Source organism: Colius striatus, chromosome 18, assembly GCF_028858725.1.
Source record: "Colius striatus isolate bColStr4 chromosome 18, bColStr4.1.hap1, whole genome shotgun sequence".
Classification (NCBI taxonomy): Eukaryota; Metazoa; Chordata; class Aves; order Coliiformes; family Coliidae; genus Colius; species Colius striatus.
In genome coordinates, this window is record NC_084776.1 from 8,199,669 (window position 1) to 8,225,684 (window position 26,016).

The 26,016-nt window shown below is 40.3% G+C and overlaps 1 protein-coding gene across 11 annotated transcripts in view; it reads left to right on the forward strand.

The window, feature by feature from the left end:
* Positions 1 to 26,016, forward strand: part of TNRC6C (trinucleotide repeat containing adaptor 6C) — a 199,894-nt gene that overhangs the window by 103,676 nt on the left and 70,202 nt on the right. For 9 of the 11 annotated variants that reach the window (XM_062010504.1, XM_062010509.1, XM_062010512.1 and 6 more), the window contains exons 1-3: positions 10,764 to 10,860; positions 19,541 to 19,640; positions 20,511 to 20,532. In XM_062010504.1, coding sequence (XP_061866488.1) covers positions 10,808 to 10,860; positions 19,541 to 19,640; positions 20,511 to 20,532 — 175 coding nt within the window. In that variant the 5' untranslated portion in view covers positions 10,764 to 10,807. Of the gene's footprint in view, positions 1 to 17; positions 1,671 to 10,763; positions 10,861 to 19,540; positions 19,641 to 20,510; positions 20,533 to 26,016 lie in introns of those variants that run through there. The other 2 variants (XM_062010506.1, XM_062010507.1) reach the window with 2 other exon arrangements.

A 26,016-nucleotide genomic window follows, 5' to 3' on the forward strand; every position in this document is an offset into this window, starting at 1 on the left:
CGGGGAGGGGAGGGGGGAGCGCGCGGCGAAGCCTCCCGCGGTCTCGCGCTGCCTGGCGGGGCTCTTGTCAGTTAGCAACAAAATGGCCGCGGCGGCAGCAGCTCTGCTCCTGAGGACGGCGGCGGTGGCGGCGGCGTCCGTGGCGGTGGCGGCAGCAGCGGCGGCGGCAGCGGCGGCCCGGAGGAGCGGGGGACCGGCCCGGCAGCACTGAGCTTGGCACCGCCTGCCTGCGAGCGGACGCGGCGAGAGCGAGCGGGAGAGACGGAGAGAAGCGCTGCGGCCCCCCCCCCCAGCCCCAGCCTCCGCCAGCGAGCCCGACTGACTGACCGACTCTGCCCGAGGCGCTGCCGCAGCCCCCTGGGGAGACGCTGCCGCCTCGGCCCCCGGCCTTCCCCGCCTCCCCAACCCCGGGGGCACGGGCGCCCGGGTTCCTGCCCCTCCCGGCGAGGGGCTCCGCTGCCGCAGACTCCCGCCGCCCATCCCGCCCCCGCCCGCCCGGAGACCCTGCCGGATCCTTCCGGAGGCGACGGGGAGAGCCCGCGGGATCTCTCTCTCCTGCCCCCGGATCCCTTGTGTCGTTCGGCAGACAGACTGTTGGGTTTCCCCACTCCCCTCGTCGCGTTCCCCCCCCTTCCGTGAAAGACTTTACTGGATCCTCCTCCTCCTCGGATCCCCTCCCCGCGCTCGCTCCTTCCTGCGCGAGCGGCCGCTGGATCCTCCTCCCGTCGGAGACACTGCCGGATCGCTGCGCCGGGGCCCTGCCGGAGAGACGCGGATCCTCCTCCCCTGAGAGACTGCTGCGGATCCTCCGCCCTCCTCGGAGCTCCCTGGAGCCAGAGCCTCGGCGGGATCCTCCTGCCCGGAGCCCATGTGAGACTCCGCATCCCCCCCCGGCTCCGTGGTGGTGTTTTGGGTTATTTTTTTCCTTTTTTAAATTTTTTATTTACCTTTTGAAGGGGAGATCCAGCTTAAAACTATTTTCTGGATCCCAATTTATTTTCTTTTTTCATTTGCACTTTTAAAAACCCCTCAGATGCTCCTCCATGTGGACTGAGAACCCATCAAGTCACACACACGAGAACTCAAACCGATCAACTCCAAATCCTGGCTTGCGTGGGTTTTGCTGCAACACGTAAAAGCAAACTTGTATTTAAGACACATTCGTGCAAAAATTTAGCTGGGGACTTAAGGTGTCTTTGTTTTGTCTTGTTTTCTTGGTCTTGGTTTTATTTGGTTCTTGTTTGGGGGTTTTGTTTGTTTTTGCTTCACTGGAAATCAAAAGCTTGTTTTGGAATTGGACCTGCTTCTGCTGCGCTTCTCTGGGCCGGATAACACTGAAGCTCTTTGCTTTTCTACTTGGATGGTGTTTTCCTGTTGATCTGTTGGGTTTTTTTTTTCCTTCTCCCGTGTGACAGACGACTTTTTAGTTTTCCTCCAGGGGGTTAAAACAAACTACAACAAAAAACTTAAAACTTTTTTTGGCCGTGTGAGATTTTTTTTCTTTTCGAATTCCGATTCGTGAAATTACGGGTACACTTACAAACAAAAAGAAGCAGTAAAATCAGAAAGGAACACGTCAGAAAGACCCCTACGGTAGACAAATACTTGTTTCCTTACAGCAAGACTGACTCGAAAGCTGCCAAAGAGCCCCATAAAGAAAAGACTAAAAGGTAAGAAGGGATGATAGACTCTCTTAATGTGGGCATGGGAGAAGTGAGCAGTGGAGGAGACCAGCTAAGCCAGCGCATATCTCCTCTTCTTACACGTCTAAACCTCATTATTATATGGGGTTTTTTTTACTGCTTTCTAGTCAGTAAAGCCAGTAACACCCCAGAACATTGCCAAAGACGGTTTTTTTTGAGGTGCTTTAAAATTCCGCTTTAAACAACTTGGTGGAAATGCTGCTTTTAACATCTAAGGAGTGATCTGAGTGCTTTTCTGTGTGGTTTGTCTGGGTTGAAGCAGCAGCTGTGCACGAAGGAGCGGAAGTGCCGTTTGGGAGCGGGTTCTGCTCCTCGGGCTTGCAGAAAGGGCCGCTTCTGCTGCAGCCCCGGCCGTCTGCGCTCGCTTTGTAACTCAGGCGTGTGAAAATGATTGCAGAGGGCGTTGGGAGGGATCCCACGTCTGGGAGACGAGTGGCGTGGGTTTGGGCAACAGCGTTGCTCGGGAGGGGAGCGGAGGAGGCTCTGGCTTTGTCCTTCGGGGCTGCTTGCTGGTAAAAGTTGGCATCTCTAGATTTTTGCTTCCCACCCCGCAGGTTATGGGGATCCACTGTCATGTTCTCCTGGGTATTCAGAGAGATCTTCAGCTAAACCCAAAATGGGAGAGAATACGGAATAGTTATTGCTTTTAACTGCGACGCTTGAAGGGGAAGAAAATGGGGGAGGGTTCAGTTGTTAACCTGAGAAATCTTGAAACGCCCGAAGTTTATTAATTGTTTTGAGTCTTCTTTGTATCACAAGTTTGTGTCAAAGGTTAATCTTCTTAATATGTAATTAGTTGAAGGTCCAATTATGGGATTTATTGAATTCAATTGGGGTTTTTATTCCCTTCTCATTTTCTATTTAATACGATACAGTTAGTCTTAGTTTTGTGGCCACTTTATTTTCTGCTACAACCCGAGTTTCTCTTCGGGCAGATACTTATGCCATTAATGTAACAGCCAGTTTAAATTTAGAAATAATCTGTAATACGTCATACCCGTGTCTGTTGCATATTTTCCCTCTCGCAGGGACATGTGTGCATCTGACAAATTGATGCTAATTCATACACTGAAATTTGCTCCGGACATGAGGCCAGTTAAGGTAATTAACAATGCAATCAATCCTGCAGTCAGGAGGCTGTTGGTGATGCGGAGCTCCCGGTCAGCTGCGTGTCGGGGGTGCTCGGTGAACCCCAGGACAATGCCTTCGTGGAGGAGCAGCAGAACGCCTGCACTGCTGCTGGGCATTGCTTTGGGAAAAAGTCACTGTCTTGCCCTAATTACATGCGGTGGGTGGTGGGGTTTTTTAAATCTACACACGACTGAGAATTTAAATGCAGTTTCCTATTGGATATTACTTTTTTTAAGCGTTTCAGGAAAATAGTAGGAAGGTACACCCCGATTCTCACCGCATCCCGCTGGCTTTTCCAAGGAAGTAGGAGGTGACTTGTAGTGGCTGCAGTCTGGCCTTAGCAAATTACATAGTTTTGCCACAATTGCGGTTCCTCGGGCTCAGAAGGCTCTGGGATATCTGCCTGGCTCCTTCAGTCTGTCATTTGGGCGCTCAAAATGGTGTGCTGAGGCACCTGCACCCCAATGCACTCCTGTTTCGGCTCCCTTAAAGCGATTGTCAGCCTTGTACACCGTCAGTGAGGAACACTGCTTCAGCCTGTTGTGGGAGGCTTATTCTGTCATTTGCAGGATTGATGCTGCTTTTTGGGGATGAGATTACAGATGCTGTGTTAAAAACGGGTATTGGATAACATTGCTTCTCTGAATCTCTTGACTGCCGAGTCGATGAAGAAAGCTGTAGTAAATCAGATTAATCTGAACTTTTTTTTGGTGGCTGTGACTGTTTAAGGGGACTAGTAGCAGTGTAGTAATTTCCTTATGTCGTTTTCTCCTTACCTGCAAAGGAAAAGGTATTTTTTTCTGACATGAAGTTAGCTGAGTGGCACATAGCTCTGCAGTGGAAATGGTCTTGGCTCAGACCTTGGTGAGCAAGACATCTTTCAGGGCAAGAGTGATGCATATTAATGAAGCTGTATTTTAGGCAATATTCTGTACTTTGACTAAACATTTTTGTTTCTAGTAATGAAAAAAACCCAGACAGGGCAGACTAGCTTTTTTTTTTTTAAAAACTTCTGGACTGCAGTATGAAATACTTCAGGTTTATTCATATTTCTGTTCTCTGTAGGTGTGGATTCTCATGTTGACACATTTATGTATCGCTATGCAGCAGACTAAAAGCTAACTTGACCTGAGTAGTGTATTTTATATGGTGTGTTTGTGTATGTTGTAGTATCTGTAAGAGTACATGGATTAGGGAGCTTGGGTCTTTGCCTTAGTGGTGAGAAGCATATGAAAAGGTTCACCCTCCCAACCTGGCATCTTTGCATTTCCAAATCTGCCTCTTCTCTCCTGTGAGTGGGATGAGGTTTACCCTTCTGCCGTTGCAAAGCCTGCCGAAAGTTGCTGGGATGAATGAAACATCCACCTCTCTGGCTTAATTTCTCTTTTCCCTAGTTTATCTTGCCTAGAAAAATAACAAGCCACGCTTTTGGTGACTTCTGTGATGTTTAAGGGAAGGAAGGTAGTTCTATTCAGGTTTGTTTTTTTCTATGAAAGATCTTTTTAAGACTTGGAAAAATAATAAGATGATGTTACCTTAATGTGAAGAGTGACATAATTGAGCATAAGAGTGTTTGTAACCTGAAGATTCTTTATTGAAGTTCTCAAAGCTCCCAAGTCAGTACCTTGCCAAGCTGGAGTAATAATAAACCAGGCTCAAACTGAAGGTTTTGTCGAGCAGGGGCTATAATATCTTTGTGTCTTGAAGCAAACTGTTGCTGAATGGCAACCTTATAGATAATATTGCTTTAAATTAGTCTAGAAAGAAGATCTTTTTATTTTTCTGTTTCATTCTGTTCCTTCAGAAAGGCCAGGAAATTTTATTCATGTAAGGGATTTACTGCCTGCTGTTAACTCAAAATGCTCAACGCTTTTACAGTCCACTCTGATCCTGTGTCATGTAGACACCTTTTCTCTTTCGTGTTAAGTTTGTTATTAAAAGCCCAATAGCAGCATTTACTTTCAGTTTTAGCTGTTCAGACTTAACCACGACTGGTGTATGTGGGAAGGGGTAATGTGTTAACTTAGCAGCTGGCCTTGCTGAGATAAACATGGGCTTTTCCGAATGCTGTCATCTGGCCCTTGTCCAAAACAAGCTGGAGGAGGAGGTCAGGGGTGGAGCTGTCCTTTGCTTTAGTAAAAAGAGGCTTTCATTTGGAAAGAATTGCTGGATGCTATTGACCAGGAGAAGTACAGATTGAAAAATGAAATGCCCCAACCCTTCCTAAAGTCTCTGGTGATTATTTGTATCTCAGTGCCTGTTACTGTGATGCTTCTCTTGGCAGGTGCAACTGAAGTGTAGAATGCACATTGCTTCTCTTTACAAAATCAGTGCTTGATATGAGACTTTGAACATGAGAACCGATGAAAAATTTATCATCTTTGGTTACAGTAGAGATGTGCAACACAAAGTGCTATTGTTTTAATTGTTTAAAATTCAGATTACAAGATAATGGTAATGCCATTAGAAGGTTTCACTTTGGCCTAGAAGCTGCAGGTAGGAGCCTGTCAATCCCTTAGTATTAAAGATGAATGATAAGGAAACCTCTTAAATGCCTGTGATGATGCAGTCTATCCAATTTAGGATCAGCTGATGCCTTCTGGTGATAATGGCTTGAGGTTTTCAGCTGTATTATGAAGATATCAGCCAGGGCAAATAGTATGGAGAAGTATACTTTATTGAATGGAGAGGTGATCTAGAAGTGACAGTAAATTGCATTACTAAATGATCTATGCGTGCTGCACAGTCTCTTCACTGGTAAATGGTTGTGGTAAAATGAAAGATGGTTTTTCTTAATGTATGAAAGCAAAGGAATCAAAGTATTATTTGATCTTCCTTTAAGAATCAAGCTACTTATGAAAATTGTCTACCAAAAGCATGGCTGGCTTTTACATCTTGATTACTAGATGTACTTAAATTTTATTGGCACTTAATCATGATTAACTTCACTGTGGATTCCCAAACACAGTTAATACTGTGTTTTCTGAAACTTTATTTTGTCACTGATGGCTTGATCCCACATGAGATTAAAATGTCTGAATTTGATCATAATGACAAACTGTCCATTCTTGCACAGCATAGCGACAGTGCTCTTTAAGATTGTAGCAAAGATTGTGTCACTTGCAGAAAATGCAGCAGTACTTCAAATTATGCATCAGATTTTTTTATTTAAATGGAATGCATCTCTATTCTAGTGAAAAGGCTTCCTTCACTGAAGACAACTGTAATCAGCTGTTGTTAAGTCTCATGGTTCAGAGTCCTAGGCATCAACATCTGAGTTAGGTTGGGTCCTGTTGGCACTGTAATTTTTCAGTGGCGAGGTCTCGAATGTAGTTGTAATTCAGACTCATAAAATATGAGAAGCTTAGAGGGTAGTGAGCTCTGCTTTCTGGAGCTCTTCCCTGTGGGTTTACAGCCAAGGATGGCTTGAGAGTGAGAACAGCTATCTGTACTGCAGCAGTGATGTTTTATGGCTGGATGCCCAGATTGTCTAGCTTTGCGCACAGCTTTATAGTTTGCCTTTGAGGGCTACGGAGGTGGAAGTCATTTGTAATAAACAGCTATCTGGAGCTTGCTTTTTCTGGGTTTTGAAATGTACATCCATTTAAAAAGAAACCAAACTAGATGCACATTTACTTATAGAATTTCCTGGTTGAAATGCTTTAGAAGCTTATGAGAAATGTTACCAATTGCTTATTGCTTTATATAAAAAATAGCCAATATTTATGCCTTGATTGTTGAGCCTTTTTTAGCAATTTTTGGTTGGTTTTTTTTTTTCCTAGAAAATGATTTTTTTCTGAGAGAAAAATTGACTTGTCAAATCGATTGGCATTCTTTGTGGTAATTAAGCCCCAGAGAAAGAATCTGTTTGTAGGTCTCAATAGTTATCATGCAACTACCAGCTATAGGCTCATTTAGGAAAAGATAACACCCCCTCCAATTCCACCTCGAGGGAAAAACCACCCTGGGCTATGGAGTGTTTAGTGTCTGCCCATGGGCCTTTTCCTAAGGCAGAGCCATTCTTCGCCCCTGCAGCTTCTTGTCTGGGCGTTTTCCAGTGATGACTTTCTGAAGGGATAGTGGGCAGTGCCTTTGTTGTTTGACCATGATCCTGTCTCCTGGAATAGCATATCTGGTTTTTCTTAGGTATTCTATTCTCCTTCTTTTTCCCTCTTTGTGTTCTCTCTGTATGCAATCTGATTGAAGTTTAGGCTTTTCTCTCCCATGCTGCATTTGCAAGACTTCCCAATGAGAAGCTGAAGAGCTTTTTGTTTTGTTTGAGGGATACAGAGTACTCTCAGTGGCTTGGATGCCATTCTGGGTGGTCAGTCTGTATACATATCGATTATTCGTTCAAACTGACTTCCACCAAGTCTATTTTAAGCTCAGACATATCTGTGTTGTCAGTCTGCTTTTCTGCTGTGCTCTAGACTTGAACTCTCAGGTTTTTCAGTTCTAAATGGAGATGTTTGTTTTTAAACAGTAGCTAGTACTGGTAAACATCACCCCAGTGCTTCAACACAAACCATTCTAGAAAAGAGAAGTGGTTCAATGAGAATGCAAAAGAATAATTCAGCTGTACAGGTGCATAACGTGCAGACTGTCACTTTGTCACATCTTCTGAGGTCATTAATGGAAGCCCAGAGAAAGTAGTCTTTGGCATTGCTTGAACTCAGTTCGTGTTCACAATAGCCTTGAAGATGTTATTTCATATGAAATGTGAAGTTAAAAAACTTTGCCATCACTGCAAGCAGAGCCTAATGGGATGTGTATAATCAAGGAAGACCCTTTACACTGCGTGTCCAAAGCCAGTCTGGAGCAGAATTCCTCATTGTCCCTCTGCTAACATCATTATTCTTTCTATCTGTAAGTTTCAACTTTCCTCTTCCCTCAGTGTTTTTAATCAATTACCCAAGCTTACTAAACCAGAGGATTGCTTCCTGTGTTTGTTGTCTGAATTTTTTTCCTGTATTTTCAGCTTTGAAATGGATGCTCCACTTGAAAGTTTGTCTCTTTATCCCTGCAAGTCTAATCATTCTCGTCTCTTTATGGTGTTATGGCTGTGAGCACACAGAATGTATTTCATTCTTGTTTTGTGATGCTGAAAAAAACCAAGCTGTTAAAAATAACCTATTGGCATAAGACTACTGTTCACATCTGTTAATAACATACCTCTTCATTTTCCTGTTTATGAAACTATTTGGTTTCTCTTTTGCATAACATCAGCTGATGTAAAGAGGTATAATGTTTATCTTTTTAAGCCTGTAAAAATTACTATGGAAAATGTGGCATCTTCTGGTAGGGAAGGAGAAGAGCCTCATGGTAGCAATCTGAGTGCTATTTGGTATTTTCTAGTGTGATCATAAAATATAGCTGACTGATGGCAGGTGTGGAACTGAATATGGTCTGTCACAGTAATAGAATCGCTGCTATTGAAGAGGAGAGTCTCATATAGCACTGTTTCAGGTTAAAAATGTTATGTGTCACTTGCTGGTGTTTGGTGGATCTATAAATTTTAGTATTTCTGCTCTAATTAAACTTTTAGAAGTACTTTACTTTTGAAAAGGATAATCCAAGTTAAGTGGATCTCATTGGACACCAACAATACATTATCTAGTGATGTCAGTGTTCATACTGTGCTCCCATACTTACGTGTAGTAATTGAATAAAGCAATGGTGATGTTATTGTATAGATGGATGTCTACATAATGATTTGCTTAACAAAGGCCCTTAACTTTAATTTTGTTCTTGCATTTGTGAAGATGAAATGTTCTTCACAAATTTCTAGGTGTCGTATTGCAGTGACAAACCCCCATGCTTTTGAAGGAAATAACCCAGACTGATAGATGTAATCTGTTTTATCTGGATGGTACTGTAACATGCTGATAGTCCCACTGTATTGAAATTGTGATTCCCTCTATCCCATATCAGTATCCAGACAAGCAAGGGCTGATCTTTCTCGAATTCTATCTGTGTCTACTGATCCAGATAACAGATTTCAATACCTTTTGGATGTAGTTTTGAGAATATTTGCTCCCCTGGGTGTTTCATGGACTAACTGAAGGCATAAAGTATTATTACTAAGATCATAATTGACCATAAATTGGTTTTTGAAGTGCTGTTTACTGCAACTGGTTTTCTTGCCCCAGAAGATTGTTTATGGCTATTTCCTTTCCCCATCTTTCCCCTCAGCCCGTCTCTCTCCTGCCCCCATGGAGACACTATTCATTTGCTAAGTTGAAAAATGGATGATGGCTGATTCTGATAGTGGGTCTGATATTCTAGTTTATTGACAGGATTCTTCTACTATGGAAAGTGAAGAAACAGGAAACTTTGATGAATAAGAATTACCTTTTTGATTAATGGGGACTTAATCTTGTAACTCTGGTAGTTTTGCAGAGGGAAACATTCTAGCTTGAATTTGTTTGCCTAGTTTTGGATGATGGAATAAGTCTTTTCCCGAATTTAGTGATTTTAATTTCCAGCCTAAAGATAGATACTGAGTTGTGTACTCTTGGTTATGTTGTGTATTATGGGACCAGCCCTAACTTGTTTCACAATGTATTAGCTTTAAGTTGAATGTATTGATGATGGGCAGTGTTTTGGGGTTGTTTTTTGTAGCTAAACACTAAGAATGTATAAAAAGTGCACAAAACAGTAACTTTTCTTCATTTGTGTTTAAACTTTCACACAAATGCAATGCACAACTTCTAATACAGTTTATTACTCTATAGGATGTTTTGTCTTCCTTGACTTAGATCAGATTTGGTGTTAACCTCCTGCAGAGAATTCCAGGACCCCTGACATTTTATTGTGACTCTTGATTAGCTCACCAGGGTTCCTGCTAGGAATTCTTCTTTCATTCATTTGATAAATTGAACTCCCTATTCACAGTGCCTTTAAATAGAATGGTATTTGGAGAACTTGAAGACAACAACTGGAATGTTCAATGAGCTCACCCAGCAAATTTTAAAATGCAGAAGGAGGAAATGATGGGTTTGTATGTTCTGAAATCTTTTAAAAGAATAAATATTTTGCAAAAACATGTCTCAATCCTCATATTCCCTTTAAATTTATTTCCTTTCTGGTTTGTACAACAAGGAGTTCTGTTGACGCCTATATTCCTTCTTTCATCTTATGTTGACTCATGTCAGGGGCCGTGCGTTCACCAAACTAATGTCTGGGTATAATAATATGCTCTGTGCCCATATAGTGGGATGTCAGCTTTCCAAGGCAGCGTGTGTGGAGTGTAGAGAGCATCTTGCACTTTTCACCTGATGCACCCAGCCTAGCACCTCGGGGGTAGCTTATGCAGTACATCCACCTCTACTGTGTACTCCCTTGCAGTTGCTGGTGATTCTGGCAGGACTTGGACTCTGCAGTGACCTTCTGAGCTCTACAGCATGAGCAATAGTGTCATCATTGGGACACATCCTCCCCCTGAGGCCACTGTCCTTTCACTCCTCTGTCCAGGTCTCCTTCTGAGAGCCTCCAGGAGGTGGGACACCTGAGATCTTGGTAGTGAGATAGCACAGCCTCCTTCCCTTCACAGGGTACCATGTTCTCAGATGCTGGTTTATGCAGGCTTCTTCCACACATCTGTGAAACAGTTTAGATTTTTTTGGAAAACTGAGTCTGGAAAGGACTTGAGGAGGTCATCTCAGAAAGGTCTATATTTAGAGTTGAGTGACATGTACATGTCTGGTAACATGTCTACTGCTTTTCTCTGTGTTGCTGGTTTGTGTTAGTGTTATTCTTACACTTGTCTCATACAATTTCCTTGCCTGTGAGTAGGAGAGAGGGAAGTGCATGTGTGTTTCTCCTACTGTGACAGGAACTCCACCTAAAGGGAGGGGTATTTCTTCCAGATCTTGCCTTCCCAGGCCTTTTTAGTTGGACTGGAGCCAGTCACAGATCTGGCAAGGGACGTGTGTGGCCATGACTGCTATGAGCTTGGTTGGTTTTGTGAAAAAATGTGTTGGCACAACCTTTTCCCCAGAATAAGGACAGGAGCAACATCATTAAGGTATTTGTCTTCATTATAAGTTCTGGTGCCTACTTTTTGGTGGTGTAGGTTGCAGTCTAGCTTGCACTGTGCAAAAGTACTGTCTTCATTCAGCTACTGCAATAAGCGAGTCAAATATGCTTTCACCTGCTGATAAGATGATGGGGCCCATACTTGTGTGGCATGTGACTCTGGAGGGGAGGACTAAAGACGCTGGAAATCCCTACAGGCAAAATTTTAGTTACATAAACTTCATTTTTTCTTTTAACAAAGAAGCATAAAGATTTAGTTGAGCTTGCTTGAAGGGTGTGAAGGGATGTTACGCTGAGTGCTCCTGGCTGTTGATCCTGCAGCATGCATTGTCCCTCCTGACCCTGTTACTGTCAGGCAGGTGACGTCCTGACAGCCTCCTCAAGCCCTGATCACTGCCCTGAGCCTGGGGGCTCTGCTGCCTGGCAAAACATCCTGCAGAGCTGTTGCTCCTGTTTCTGTTTCCTGATCTGTCCCTGTGCAGCTGCCCCAGGAAGCAGTGTTCCTCTGACATATGTTTCAAAGTCCAGCAAAATAATTTGAGGCATAAACTTGTCCATATCTTGCTTCTGCATCTAGGTCAGTTAATTACTAATACTTAGTTGAACAGTTTGTCAGTGTGGGGCTTTGTCTTAGTATTTGCAGAAATCAAAATAACAAACATAGTATCTGCTGTACTTCTGCTGAACTACTGGAATCCAAAGCTGTTTTCCTTTGTGTAATATGTCCCAGGAAGACTAGGGAAGAGCTCTGGACCAGATGCTACGTCAACTGCTGATAAATTCACCAGGCCTGAGAGGGAGGCAGCACTGTGAAAGTAAACCTAGTTATCTGCACTGTTTGCAATCTGTAGCTTAATTTTTCAAGAGAGAAGTCGGTCCCTGCATGCTGGGGGAGGAGAGATGCTGTTCATAACATGTCTCTTGCTGTTGGTAGCCTACTTTGGTGAGTGTAATGCAAGCAAGCTCTTTCTTACGGTCCTTGCGCAGCCTAAGTGGTGCTTATCATGGAATACTTGAGTTCTGTTACTTTATCAGCAGGCTGAAGGAGCAAATTCTCATGTGGTTTGTGCCTGAAATGTACACAAGGATGAGGGGTATTTTAGTGTTCTAGCCCATGTTCATATTTCCCTACTAAAGTTGCTCCAGAGTGGAGCTTGTCTGTGCATCACTAGATCTGCACAATGCAAGAGAGCACCTTCACAGAAGGTGTGACGTAGCCGTGTAGGATCACTAGCATGTTAATTTGAACTGGGAATTTCATTTTTAAACAAACCTTCTGATTGTCCTCACTTGCTGTGCTTTGATTAATATCATGGGGTGGTCTTGGAGTGTAAGAATGGGATTTCTTTTAAATAAAGCATTGCTGGATGATGTGCTCCAGGGGTGCAGTTAATGCTTTCCCACTGCAAGTGAGTATTTGTTACATAGGAGCAGACTGGAGTTAGCCTCAAGTAATAAAAGTCACCTGAAATGGGGATAGTGTGACCCTCCAGTCCTTTGCACTGTCAATTTTACTCTGTAAATCCACTCCTAGTAGACTGCACTGCTTAGCAATAAAGATGTAGCCTATGTCTCCTAAAACATTCCCATTTGTACCCCAGTACTCCTGTTAGAATGCCATCTCTCTCTGATCACACTCTGGAAGAAACTGAACAGAAGGAAGTCTGTAGGTGAAAAACAAAAACCTTAAGCCCTACAGAACTTCACTGAGACTTGGGCAGTGCTTAAATACAGAGGTATCAAACTTTTGATGTCTTGATTTATCACTTAAACTTGGTCTGTATCCTTCTTCTGATCGTGGAATATCAGTTTTACAGATAAGAGCAAGGTTACTAATTTAGTCTCTTGGGCAACCTAAAATCTCCCTGTAGTTTTGGTAAGGTATTTTAAATGACTTAAGTTACTTTTCACACCCCATTTTCGACTAATGCTGTAGCCTTCTTTGATGTCTAAATGGCAGCTCCATTCTGCTTCTGCACAATTTGAATTGTGAATGAATTGTCTGTGCATGTCTTGCTCCTTAATGTGAAGTATGCAGTGGCTGAGTAATATGCAGTATGCAGACTGACTGGAAGGGAGCACAGGGATCAAGTTTAATCTCCCACAATTACAAGCAGCAGTGCAGAAGGGTCCACAGGGTATTGTAGACCTGAAGATACTTACAGTACTCTACCAAAACAAATAAAAAGTACACAAAAAGGACTTGGGATGACAAATTATACAGTAAAGGAAACATCCAGCACAGTTTCGGTGCTCAGTGTGTGCAGATAATTTCTAAGTGACTTCGGAAACCAGACTGTTGTCCCTGTTAGGAGATGAGTTTTGTTACAATCAATTGGGCCAGATACTGAGAGCATCAAAGTACCAGGCCCACAGTTGTTGGCAGTGGATGATGCTTTGATGTTTCAGAGGAAGGGAGGAATCCCCTGTCAAGGCAAATAATGTATTAGGGAGTGACAAGTGCAGGATGGGCATAACTTGACAGCAAGATTAATAAATGGTAAATTGAGGTCAAACAACGCCACTCATCAGGCTTCCTTTATGACTCCCTGTAGGAACAAATTTTGCACACAAACTTTGAAATTACAGGGTTTGGTTTCAAGCTGTGTGATTATCTCACCTAAACATGTAGGTTGTCCATAAACATACCTTGTCCCCAGTGCTGTGGCTGAGGTTTTTTTCCCCATTAACTGCCTTGCAAAGGTACTGTAGGATTTTACTTGGTAAGTGGGTAGGAGCCTCATATTTCCAGTCTGATTGTCTTTGTGTCCAGGAGTCAGTGTGACCTTGTGTCGGTGATACTTCTTAATAAAAACAATTACTCATTCTTCAGGTATTTTTTTTTCTTTTCTCTCTTCCAAATACTTATTTAAAAAGATAGGGTATAGCTTCTAATATTGTTTGTTTGATTGGGGTTTAAATGCTGCAGTGTTCCCAGATTTTTCTTTATGCCTAATCAGACTGTCCTTTGTTGCATTTTTAATTCAGTGCTACTTAGCAGAGGTAGATTTTCCTCCATTCTTCTCCACACCCGTTTGAATAAAGAGGTTGCTGTCTTTTTAGATTAAGTGAATTCAAGTCTGATTTATTTTCTTCCAAGGACTAATGCTTTTTTGATCTCTGATCCTTCTTGTTGCTGTTTTCTGGAATTTCTTCAGTTGATCAATCTCTGTTGCTGCACAAAGTCCCCAAGTGGACACAGTACAGCAGCTGATGAATGTCTGACCATCTGGGATGTTGGTTTGTGTTTCAGTTGAGATCTGCTGTAACACCTGGGGATTTTTCCTCCCAAAAGCTGGTGTGGGGACAGTTGTTCCCTATATATGTGGATCATATTTACGTGATTATTCCTGCCAATCCCGCCCTCTTTCTCACTGAACTGCACTTGACTTTTTGTGTACATCTTGAGTTTATCAGGCTGTTCTGAATACTATCCATCCTTAATTGTGTTGCAGCCACATGGCTTGACATACTCTGGAAAATTGATCAGTGCGCATGTTTTTCCCAGCAGCAAAGTGGTTAATAAAACCTTTGCTGCTAGTCATGTGTCATACTGCAACAAAATTCCACTGGTTCTCTGCCTTGTTAGAAGGGGAAATGCCGAGGTTACTTGTTTTGTGGGTGTTCTGTTGTGATTTTATGTTCTTTACCATGTTCTTAGGAAAAATAAAAGGCAACTGTGTTCATAGTAACAAAACTCTGTGTGTTGCTTGAAAAATCAATACATTCTGTTACCTCCTTTGTGTCCTTTTCAAAAATACCTGCAACTATGCCATCCATCTTCTGATTTTTAAGGTAATCTGTAGAGACTTAGACACAGTTGTTCCTATGGTAAATTACATCAGGCCCTACTAGTGGACTCCTTAATCACTTTTTACTTGTGCTGGCCTGATTCTTTGAGTGGTTGCAGAATGTTTAGTTCCATCCTTTTTTCTCCCTGCCACTTCCTGGACTTTTTCTTCTGAAACTGGGTTATTCCTACTTTCCACATTAGGGGAAAAGGAAATCAAGACACATATTTTGAGGTTCTGGCATGGAGGTGTGTTCACCAGCCCTTTTGGGCAAAGAAGCCTGAATTGCATTGTAGTGTTGACAGCAGAGATCCTGGGACAAGAGCAGTTGGTCGTGGGCTCTTTCCTGTGCCTGCACCAGCTTGGAGCGAAGCCTTTGCATGTAGGGGAGAGCACTGCAAAATCCCTCTGAAGCTGTCGTCATCTGTGGGCTCAGCGCTGGTTCAGATTGTTGTTGGCCATCTGTTCCTGGCTGACCTCTTTAGTGAAGGCTAAAGCAGAAAGAAAAGTACTGTCACTTTAGCCCTCATAGGGTCATCTGTCAATAGTCCTCCTTTCCCACTGGGTATCAAAACTAATGTTGCTTCTTCCTTATTAATAAAGCACTTAAAGGTTGATGTATTGTTCCTTTTTATATCCCCAGTACAAATACATTGGTTGCCATCCTCAGTTTTGTCTCCATGTGTTTGTACTGTGTTTTTCATTTTTCTCCTTACTTATTTGACCTATTTTTGTGTGCTGTTTTATTTTTTGAGGTGATTGGAGAGCCTATAATTAGGGACGAGCTTGACTCTTCTTGATTAATGACTGAGCCCAGATATCAAGGGAAAAAAGCTGGCACTTAACATCACATCAGCTCCTTGCTTTCACCAGTATTTACTCTAGAAAGGTCACAGAGAGCTGGACTAGATAAAGATGAAGCAGGAAAGAAAACTAGCAAATAGGTAGATGTGGAGTTGTAATTTATCCATTGTTTGTAGGACTAATGATGTGATGACCTCTTGCGTTGTGTAGTGTTCCTCCTATACATTATGGTATCTGCATTGTTGTTTAGATTCTTGGTGATTTCCAAGAAACATCATCTGCCTTTTCCTCTGTGACAGCATTTTTCAGTTGTCCTGAATTAACTGAAGCTTGCATTTCCAGTATTCACTGGTCTGCATTTTGTTGGGCTTTTTTCATTCTGTTTCATAGCCACCCTTCAAGCTGCTTCAAACGAGTCTGAGATTCTAGGCAGTTTCCTGATCTAAACAAACAAACCTTCAGCGTATTAAATACATGCAAACAAAATGACTTAGGCTGCTAGGTTTGGAGCTATGTCACATGGATTGATAAGAGACAAGTGTCTAGTCCTCAGCTGTTGCAGTAACTTCTGAACTATAAAGCATGGTGTTGGTAGTAACTGTATGTGAGAACACAAATAGCTCCTACTTGAAGAACGTAGTATTCCCAAAAGGTATTAGAATGTCACATCAGTGCTAATGCAAAATATGAGCTGTGGCTTCAGATGTGAAAACAATCTGATGTCTGATACCAACTAGGAAACTGAAGCTCTCACTTAGCTTTAAAAATAAATTCAACCTAGATTTGTTTGGTTTTTTAAGGGATGAAAAAGCCTTTCTGCAACAAGCATTGATAGGATGTAGCCATAGTTCTCAAGTTCTTCAGACCATGACCTTCAGTTCATCTTGCCTTTTTCCTATTTAGAGAACACTCTCTTAAGAGCTGTGTGTAAAAGATAACCTTAGTTTAGGTTTGGATTAAATAAGCTAATTATCTGTAAAAACAACACTTGATGCTGTAGTAAAACCATTGACTCTGCTCATAAAAATCCCCCATGATTCTGATACACCAGATCCATATATATGAAAAAGACAAACTCTTGCAAGTATATTCTAAGACACTTCTGATTTAAATCATAAGAGCTTTGTATTCATAATTTTTTTTGCGTGTTTCCTGTAATAAATTGTCACTCAGGAAGTAAAAACTGCAACTTGTACTTTTGACAATGTAATCAAACTTTATATAGCACTATTTTTATTGTTTTCCTTTTGTTTTGCTCTTAGATGACTAATTTCTGCCTAGAAGTGACAGCAAAAGTTGCCATCATCTGAGAGGCCACTCGGAGCTTTATTTCTATTTTAAGCTTATTTAAAGCACATGTATTCAGAAGTGTTGTTATGTAAATCAATTTTTAAAATAGAACTCTATTAAAATTATACTATCATTTTCTGAGTTAATCTGAAGCAATTTTAATCTCAGCAAAAAAAAACCGAACAAGTTTCTGATATGAGTGGGACTTTCACCTCTTATGGTGTAATTGATATGATATATGGTAATAAAATACATTGTGTTTTTTAATGGATGTAAATGTTACTCTGATTTGGAAAATCCTCTGACACAGTCTGTTATCTGTATATGAGAGGGAAAAATATGTAACGGTGCTTGGACAATGCCAGAACAGAATCACGTTTAGAGGACAGAAAGGCTGTGGAGAAGTTCAGAGTGGAGTCCAGTCCAAGTAATGAGGCTTTGGCAGTGATGAAAGTTAATCCCCAGCGTTGGACACGTTTAAAATTGAGCTGGGCAGGATGCTGGGCCATCTTGTCTAGACTATGCTATTGCCAGAGAAGATTGGACTCAGATAATCCTTGAGGTCCTTTCCAACCTGGTATTTTATAAGTTTGTGAAAGGAACTTGATATTAAAAAAACAAAGGCCCAACCAGAAAGTTGGGAAATAAGTATCTCCATAGCTTAAAGAAAACTGCAAATTAAGCGGAGTGGTGGTGGTTGGTTTTGTTTGGTTGAGTTTTGGTTGGGGTTTTTTTTTAAGTTTCATTGGATCTTTTAAATTTATTTTGTTTTCTTTTAAAATGTAAACTACTGCATTGACTATTGAAAGGGATTTAAGTGTAATTGTGGTGTACTGGAGTTGCTGTAATATGGGTTTTCTTAAGTACTAGCAAGGGGAAACAAAAAAGTTTCCAATTTTGCACTTACTTGTTTGATTCACCTGCTTCAAAAATACCAAAAAGGCTAGAACTTACCTCAGCAATAGTCTGGCAGTTTGGGAGAGTTCACTTGAAGACATGGGCTTTGTAGACTGAAGTGACTTGGGTAGGGAGCACTAAGAATGAGGGGACTGGATGTTGTTACTTTGTAGTTACTGAAGTCCTGGGGACTTCTGTTCTTCTCTGGAGCTAACTGAAATAAAGCCAATGCAATGTGTTAACGGCTTCAACTCTGTTTCTTTTGTCAATGCAAGTATTTTTTTTTGTCAAAGTCCTAGAAGAATCAATGACAAAGTGATTCAAGTATTCCAGAATACAGATATGTAATGCCACTGTAGATGTCCTGACATCCAGCTGTGCACCAAGCACTCCAGATGTGCCTGACCTCCAGCTGCTCTTGCAGACTATTGAGTCTTGCTGTATCTGTCACTTCTGTAAATAGTTTTAAGTGCTGTAAAGTGCCTAGAAGGGCATTAATAACACCTCTGTTTAGCCCTTGGAATTACTTTATTGTTTGAGTAACAGAAAGAAAGGGAAGCTGCTTTTGGGTTTAGTCTGGAGTATGGTGCAGGATCCCTATAAGCATTAAAGTATCTACAGTGACCAAAATCAGTATTTTCAGACAAGTGAAAAAGCCAGAAACCAGAAAAACCTGCAACAGCCAAAGTCTAAAAAAATATTGACAACAATATGACCTTTTTATAAAAAAAGAAAATGTGTAAGAATGTGCAAATTTGTTAGAAGGAAAATAAAAGTAACAGCTAAAAGGCAAAATATTTAATGAGGAGTGTTTGAAGACACTTCTCCTTAGGAGTAACTCCTCCTTCCATCAGAATTCTTATGATAAAATAATCCAGCAAAGAATTATGACTAAAAAGACCTTTTTCCACAACAAAAAACCCCATACAAACAAAAGAAGGAGTAGAGAGCTGTAGGCTTTATCAAGTTAAATGTAAAGCAATAATAACTTAGGCTAAAAGTGATCTTGATGAATAATTGGAAGACATCAAATCTAATAATAATAATACTAGCAATGGTTTTAGCCCAACAGAAATGGAGTATTCTCAGAAGATCTGTAAGGCTGATAAATGATCAGGAGCTAAAGAGCTGTCAAGGAAGATAAAATAGTTCCAGAGAAATAAATGAATTATTTGCACTGATATTTATTTGGAAGGGTGTTGGGGAGGTTCATTTTTAGAATCATTTTTTACAGTGATTGATGAGGAAAGTGTAGATGGTGAGGTTTCAAATAGATTTTCTTGATTTGGGACAACTAAGGTTAAATTTTAACCAAGATGCTACTGAAACAGTCTTGTTTTCTATTCATGAAATTCTTCACTTAGAATTTATAGGAGGAGCACAAGATACAGTGATTGGAATTAATCTAGACCTTAATTCACAATGTCTTGAGAGCAAAATTGATGTCTATGAGAAATTAATACAATATGTGTTTGATTGAAAAGGAAAAACTATTTGGGAGATAATGTGCTTGCTCATGATATTTAAAGGTATGTTGTCAATCGTAGGTGTTGGAAGCCAGCAGAAGTGGAATTAATTGCCTGGGATTTGCTCTTTTAAATCAGTTCTAAACTTCCTTTTCATAGAATGTGCCAATACTAAGCAGTACTTTTGAGTGAGTGTGGAAAGAGGTTCCAAATAAAACCTATTCTTTCTGAATTTTCGTTTTCTGTTTGTCCCTGGTTTCAATTTTAGAACAGCTTTTAAAAAATGCTTTTATCACAGCACTAGAAGGAGCTTTTTTAAAACATGAGATGTATAAAGTTAGCAGTATAAGTATGGATTGTTTACCTTCCTAGATAAACTTCGTCATATTGAAAAACTTTTCACAACCTTTTTTCTTATCAGGGAGAAAGAACAAGAAACACAAGAAGAGGAACATTTGATGGAAGAAAAGAAAAAGAAAAAGCAGGAAGAAAAGAAAAAGAAGGAAGGTGCTCAGAAAAAGGTTTGTTCATGTGACTGTTTTAAATGATACATTCACTTTTACATGTAAGTTACAGATACTGACTCTGCAGCCTTTACTTCTGTGAATAATTCTGATGCAAGTGAGCAGTCCTGTTGGCTTTGAGTGATGCTGCACTCAGGAAATCTCCGCAAAAGCAGTTGTGACAGTTCATTAGCACTCTCCAAGCTGCTTACCATTCCCTGATGTTAAGTTACTGCTCCCACAACTGTGTCACATGAGTGTTTCTCATCAACATCAATGCAAAGTTAACTGGATTAATCTCAACTGATACTGAAGTGACTGTGGATTCCCAGGCCATTGTGCATTTTGTGTGATGTGCCTCTTTTTCTGGATTTACTTAGTTCTAACCTTAAATAGCCCTTAGGGTGTGGATAGGAACTGATCGCTGTCTTTTCCAGTATAAAAATTAGGCATTGCCAAGAAAACTCCAGAAGTGAGTACATTCCAAGCAGATTAAAAACCAGATGGGTCTTCACAAAGTGTGCAGTTAATCTCTATAAGAGAATACCGTGTATTAATTCAAAGGGATGGTGGACAAGTCCAGAGAAGTTAATTATTTTGAGGGTTAAAAAGTTCATAAACGTGCTATTTGGTTCAGGAAGCTTCTGAACCTCCAAAGACAGAAGGCTGGGTGAGTAGATTAGGTACTCTCATACTGCTTGCCATGTTTTGCACTGTCACTTTGACATCTGTTTTTGGCTTCAGTCAGACAAGAGTAGTCGTTCTTACATTCCTAATACATACCATTAAACTTACACTCTCCAATCCTTAATTGGAACTAATGCATGATTTATGTATATTATGGATATTGACAAGTAGTTGATTTATTTTGTTCTTTTATTCTTGCAGGCTGCTGAACAAAAAACCAAAGGTAAACTCTCATTTATTCTTTGTGAACTATTGGATTGTTTTGCAAATTTGTTTCAAAAATGTGCTTGTACTCCTTTGTGTCTTTTTAATGGGAGAGATTCTATATTATTAGGATAGTTCTTTCTGTTCTTAAAAGTTTTGTTGAAGGAGCTGATTGTATATTGGGATTCTCTGCATAAGCTTTGTCTTTGCTTGTGTTGCTGGCTATCAAATGAGGCCTTTTTGACAGGAATATAGGAATTACATTTCTGTGAAACATCACACAACATATGTCATATTTTTGTCTGTCGAGATAGATGTAGTTTTCTATTTAGGTGTTAGTAGTTATTTATCTATTTCAAAGACAACTAATTACCACCAAAAAAGGGGTAAATATTTCCCTTGGCATGGAGTGTTCAACTTGATGTGGTGAGTACACTCAGTTAATGGAACTATTTCCCCCACTGCCACCACCTCCTTTTTTTTCTTTCTATGTGGATTTTCTGCTTGATAAGCAAATGGAATTAGTTTGCAGAATGGCCCAGGAATGCATCAGTAAGCCAGGTGTTCTCCTTTTTGAGTCAGTGAACTCGTGGATGCCCTAGGAGTATTGTTAACATAGCTATGGCCATACAAAAGGTGAAGAGTAGAGTTGAGATAATGCTTCTCTTCTGCAACTGTTGTCTTCCATTTATTTTATCTAGTCTTGATTTACATAGCACCACACAGAACTCAAAACACTTCTGAAGGAGTTAATATGCACTGTTATTTATTGCTGGGTAATTAGGTGAGAGACAGGCAAATAGAGCTTCCTAGATTCCCCAAGACCAGGAATTAAAGAGCCAAGCTTAACATATGGGGTTGACAAAACAACTTGTTTCAAACACTTCTCACATCCTTATACAGCAAAAATTAAGTATTGCTTCAGTTATATTGAAATCAGAAAAAATAAAGTCTTAATTACATGATGAAGAAACTGTGACAAGTAATATATTGAAAATCTTATCATTTTATTTCCAATTTTTAATTCTATGGGGAAAAAAGTGTGAAAGCAGACAATTTTAATCTGAATTGTGCTGCATTTGCCCTCTAAGATCTCATGTAGTTTGTGACAGTGGATTTTGCTTTTAGGAGGTAGCAGAAGTAGCTAGTAGGCCCTCAAAGTTTTAACTACATGGAAAAAACAAATGTGAATTAAGATACATCAGAGCAGTTCTAAGTGGAATATTTCTGTTTCCTTGGTATTAAATGTTTGGTTCTTTGTATCTTATTTCTGTATGAAAAGGTTTCACTGTACAAGCGAAGCAGTGATGCACCTTTTTGTAGTTAAACTTCACTAGAAAAAGTTGACCTGGCCTGTAGAGAAGCCAAACCTCCTCTGTTTAGTGCAAGGGATAGTAGTTATTTACAGTCATAGGGATGACCTTTGGATTTGCTTTGGTGAGGAACTACTAGTTGCTTTTAAGATTGGTCTGTGGGAATATTTTATTTCCACTTTATGGTACCGTTGTCTTACATTTATCTTTAGGACATACAAAAGCGTATATTAGATAGAATAGAATTCGTTTTGAAGTAATGATAGAGAAAATATTCTAAGTTAATGAGAGAAAAAAGGTGGACTGAACTTCTTTTCATAGAATATTCAGGGTTGACATTAAATTTTAATGCAGTACTGCACCAAATATCTTATTTTGATACATTTTCAAGGTTGAATGACAAATGCTACTAGAACTAAAAGGCAACATAGGGATTATCAGTGAATTTAGTTAATTTATTTAATATCTAGGACATGGCAATTAAATTCATTGTAAAGACAGATGACAGTAAAACTGGGTGGACTGAGTGCAGCAGGTGTGATGGGATGCATTCAGTCAAAGATTACAACTGGGTTGGAACTGAACCTTTTGCAAAATGTTCCTGTGGTAGGTTTTAATAGGTAAGATCTTTATAAAGGTGACTTAATGTAGCTGCTTCTGGTAAGACACAAAAATAAATTACTTCATTTTATGTATGTGTCATTCAGTTCTGCACCTGGGTTGCTATAGCAATGAGAGATGCTTACACCGTTTGGGTTAGAGAAAATACATTATACAACTGGAAATGGAAGTATTTTTCAGTTTCTGTTTTTCAGCTCATAGGAGACAATATGTTTGTACTGTTTCTTGTTTGCTCTTGGCTGTTATTTTTGAAGGAGAAGGCACTTTCTTGAAGTGGTTAGGGTGGGATAAAAGGTACAAGTTGCTAAGCAGTGGGAAAGGTTAGCCTTTTCAGTTGGCTTGGAAACCTGTGCTGTGATGAAGATGCTTTTTCATCTTTTTAATATTAAGGTTTTCACTTATTTCTCTAGGACATGGGAAATGTGGAGATACTGTCCTATGTAGTAATTAGCCTGTTTTGTATGTGTAGTTGTAATTCACTGTCAGATGATACTGGCTGTTGTATGTTCAGTCGCTGGTGAGGCCTCAGGAAAGAGAAGCTAGTTACAGGGGAAAGAGGTTTCCTGTGGGGGTGTGTATATGGTGTGTTGTCAGTTAAATATTGCACTGAGGCCTGGGACTGTGCTGAATGTTTCCATTTGTGATGTGGAGCACAAAACCCTTCCAAAATAAACACACATTTCCAGCAATAGAGGAAAGGTATGTGGCTGCTGCAGGAGTTACTGGTCCAGGGATAGGAAGTGCTGCCTTAAACAGCTCTGGGTTCAGTTTAAACAACTGAAATTATTTTTTTTTCTGTTTAAATAAGAATCTAACTCTTTAAGTCTTCTGTACATACAGCTTCTTCAGCTTCTGACTTTTTTTCTGCATTATTGTTTGCGAGAGTATTTTTGTTAGGCTGAATCTTTTATAAATACCCTTTTGGCAACAATTCTAGGGAATGTGTGAAAGCAAAAAAAGATTGAAGAGCTGATAAGTAGCTGAAATGTTTCTCAATTACTTGAAAACAAATGAAAGCAGTATTCCTGTTCAGCTGGAGAGGAGCTCTGCAGAATTAGATGAGGTGGGAAATGAACGTGTTTTTATTGCGTGCTGTGCATTGTACTTCCACGTTTACTGTTCTTTTATGGTAATCTTTTGGAGAACAAGACTGTTGAGCACAGCCTATTAGTGTTTATTTTAAATGTGTAAACTCTCACCAGTTTATATGCACTTGATAAAGAAACTTTCTGTATAAAGGCTTTTGTAATGAAAACATTGAACTGTAGCTAGCAGCAAGAGTTTTATGCTGTATGGTAAATAGTAACTAGCATCACAAATGGCTGTTACCTAATAACTACGGAGACTTTCAATAGAGTTATGCTTGTGATAAATACTATGAGGTCAACTCATACTGCTGCCTACTTTTCTTCTAGCCATTTTGCTGCAGGTAAAGTCAGCACACAGCTGTTCGATTCCTCAAATGAATTCTATGCTCTTTGTTTCAAGTAAAGTTAAAGTGCTGGTGTAAAATAGCTTAAGTGGTTTGTTACTCAGACACTCACCACCACAGTTAAAAGGCAAAGTATCTATCCAGTTCTCCAGCATTATCTACAGTGAAGGTAATGGTAGCCTGGAAAATAGGTTTTTTTCCTTTTAGTCTAAAGCAGAGATGGTCAGTCTCTGCCTCTCTGAACTTTGTGACCCTTGTAGCATGCTGATGACAGGGGACCAGGAAGAGATGTGGGCTTTCCAGGGGAATATGGGAATTTCAGCTTGCTGCTTATGGGATAAAGCAGGATTGCAGAAACTGCAATAGCTGCTGAACCCTGAGACTCAGCAGCCTGTCCTGCACTGCCCATCCTCTGTGAAACTGGTATGATGAGTCCTGAGCTGAGTATCCTTGCCTTCCATTTGCAGTCTGTTTCAGGAGCTTCCCCTCCCCCAGGCTAGGCTGTCTGTGCTACGTGTGTCTTGGGACTCTTTGCTGTGTAATGATTTTGATATGCAACTTGCAGAGTCAGGAAGGTTGTCTGCAGACTGAGAGATTATTCTATCAAGATAGATGCTATAAGAAGTTGTATTTTGGGGTAATTAAAAGAACAAAAAGCTTTTTAACAGCATGTAGTTGTTTCATTTGTGGTGTGGCAAATGTTTGCATACTATTTAGATTATTGTTTAATTTTTTGTAGCAGTTTTTATACTATAATCAGATCTGCTTATTTTATCTGGAGGAACATGGTGAGCTGTATTATGTATGGGAAATTAAAGAGGAAGAAGAGTGGATGAAAAGATCTGAGGTTTCTTCCCCTGCTCCAGCATTTCTGTTTGGATGGCAGAAACAGTGGCATACCTTTCTTCAAAGCAAGGCACTTTCATTTCTAAATCAGCTGTGTAGACTGTTGCATAGATTTAAGTGGATTGTTAACTTGCCCAAATGGGCTGTTAGGATGTTCTCTGCTTGTACTTGTTTGGATGTGAATCACCTTCCTATAACCTACACTCAGTTCTGGTCATACAGAAATGCAGGTTCATGTACATTGATACGTGCTCTTCCTGGCTGTGTTAGATGTTGCTGATGTTTAGTGGGAGTTCCACAGGAAGCGAGGAAAATGAAACTTTTTAGAGAATCTCATGAGTATTTTAAGTACAATTGTGACAATCCGTAACACAACTGCATCCTTAAAAAACAGGTTGAGTTTTTCTAGTTTGTGTCATATTATTGTAGGAACCAGCAGAGGTTTTTACAGAAGATCTGGAAATGTGTTTCAGCCTACAAATCAGGTGTGATTTACAACAGACTTACAACCTCTGACTCATTTGAGTATTTATAGCCTATGCTTGAACATCTACCTCTGCCATCTTATTACTTAAGTGCTGTGTTTATACTGAATTGCTGAACATTGTAGTGGCAAAATGTGCCATAAATCATCATTGCAGAAGGAGGGGGAGCACTGCAATTGGGTCTTAATGTGAAGTCATTTGATAACCAAGTGATGCCCTATTGCCATACATTAAGGCTTTAGAACACAAAAATGTTTTCTTTTTGATAAACTTTATCATAGTGTTGTTTTGCTATTGCTATAACTAGCTTTAAACAAACATTAATTTGTTCTTATCACTTCTGATAGAGAACTAATTATTATTTTACAGTCTGCAAAGAAGAGAGTATGAAATAATTTTGTAGACTCCCTGCCATAATACTGAGTGAAAAGGAATAAAAACCAGGAGAGGAGAAATTTGCATATTCAAGGAGACAAAGCAAGAATTCTCTGGGAGACTTGGAGTTAACTGGTACAGGAAATACCCCCTGTTTCCTGCTTATTGTTTCAGGTGGCTGTGACAAGCCAGCTGAGTTTCTGGTGGTGGTAGTTCAGTGCTATTTAATACACTTTTCACTCTCACAAGTATGAGCGGCATTATGAGTATCTGACTTGAAAGCAACTTTGCCAATTATGAAGTAAAGGAGAAACAATTTATTGTAACATGTAAGTGTATGGCTAATGTTCACTAACCCACAAGCTCTGTTGGCTTTGGTAGCCATATGGGAATAGAAAAGTAAGAGAAAAACTCAAGACAGAGACTTTTAG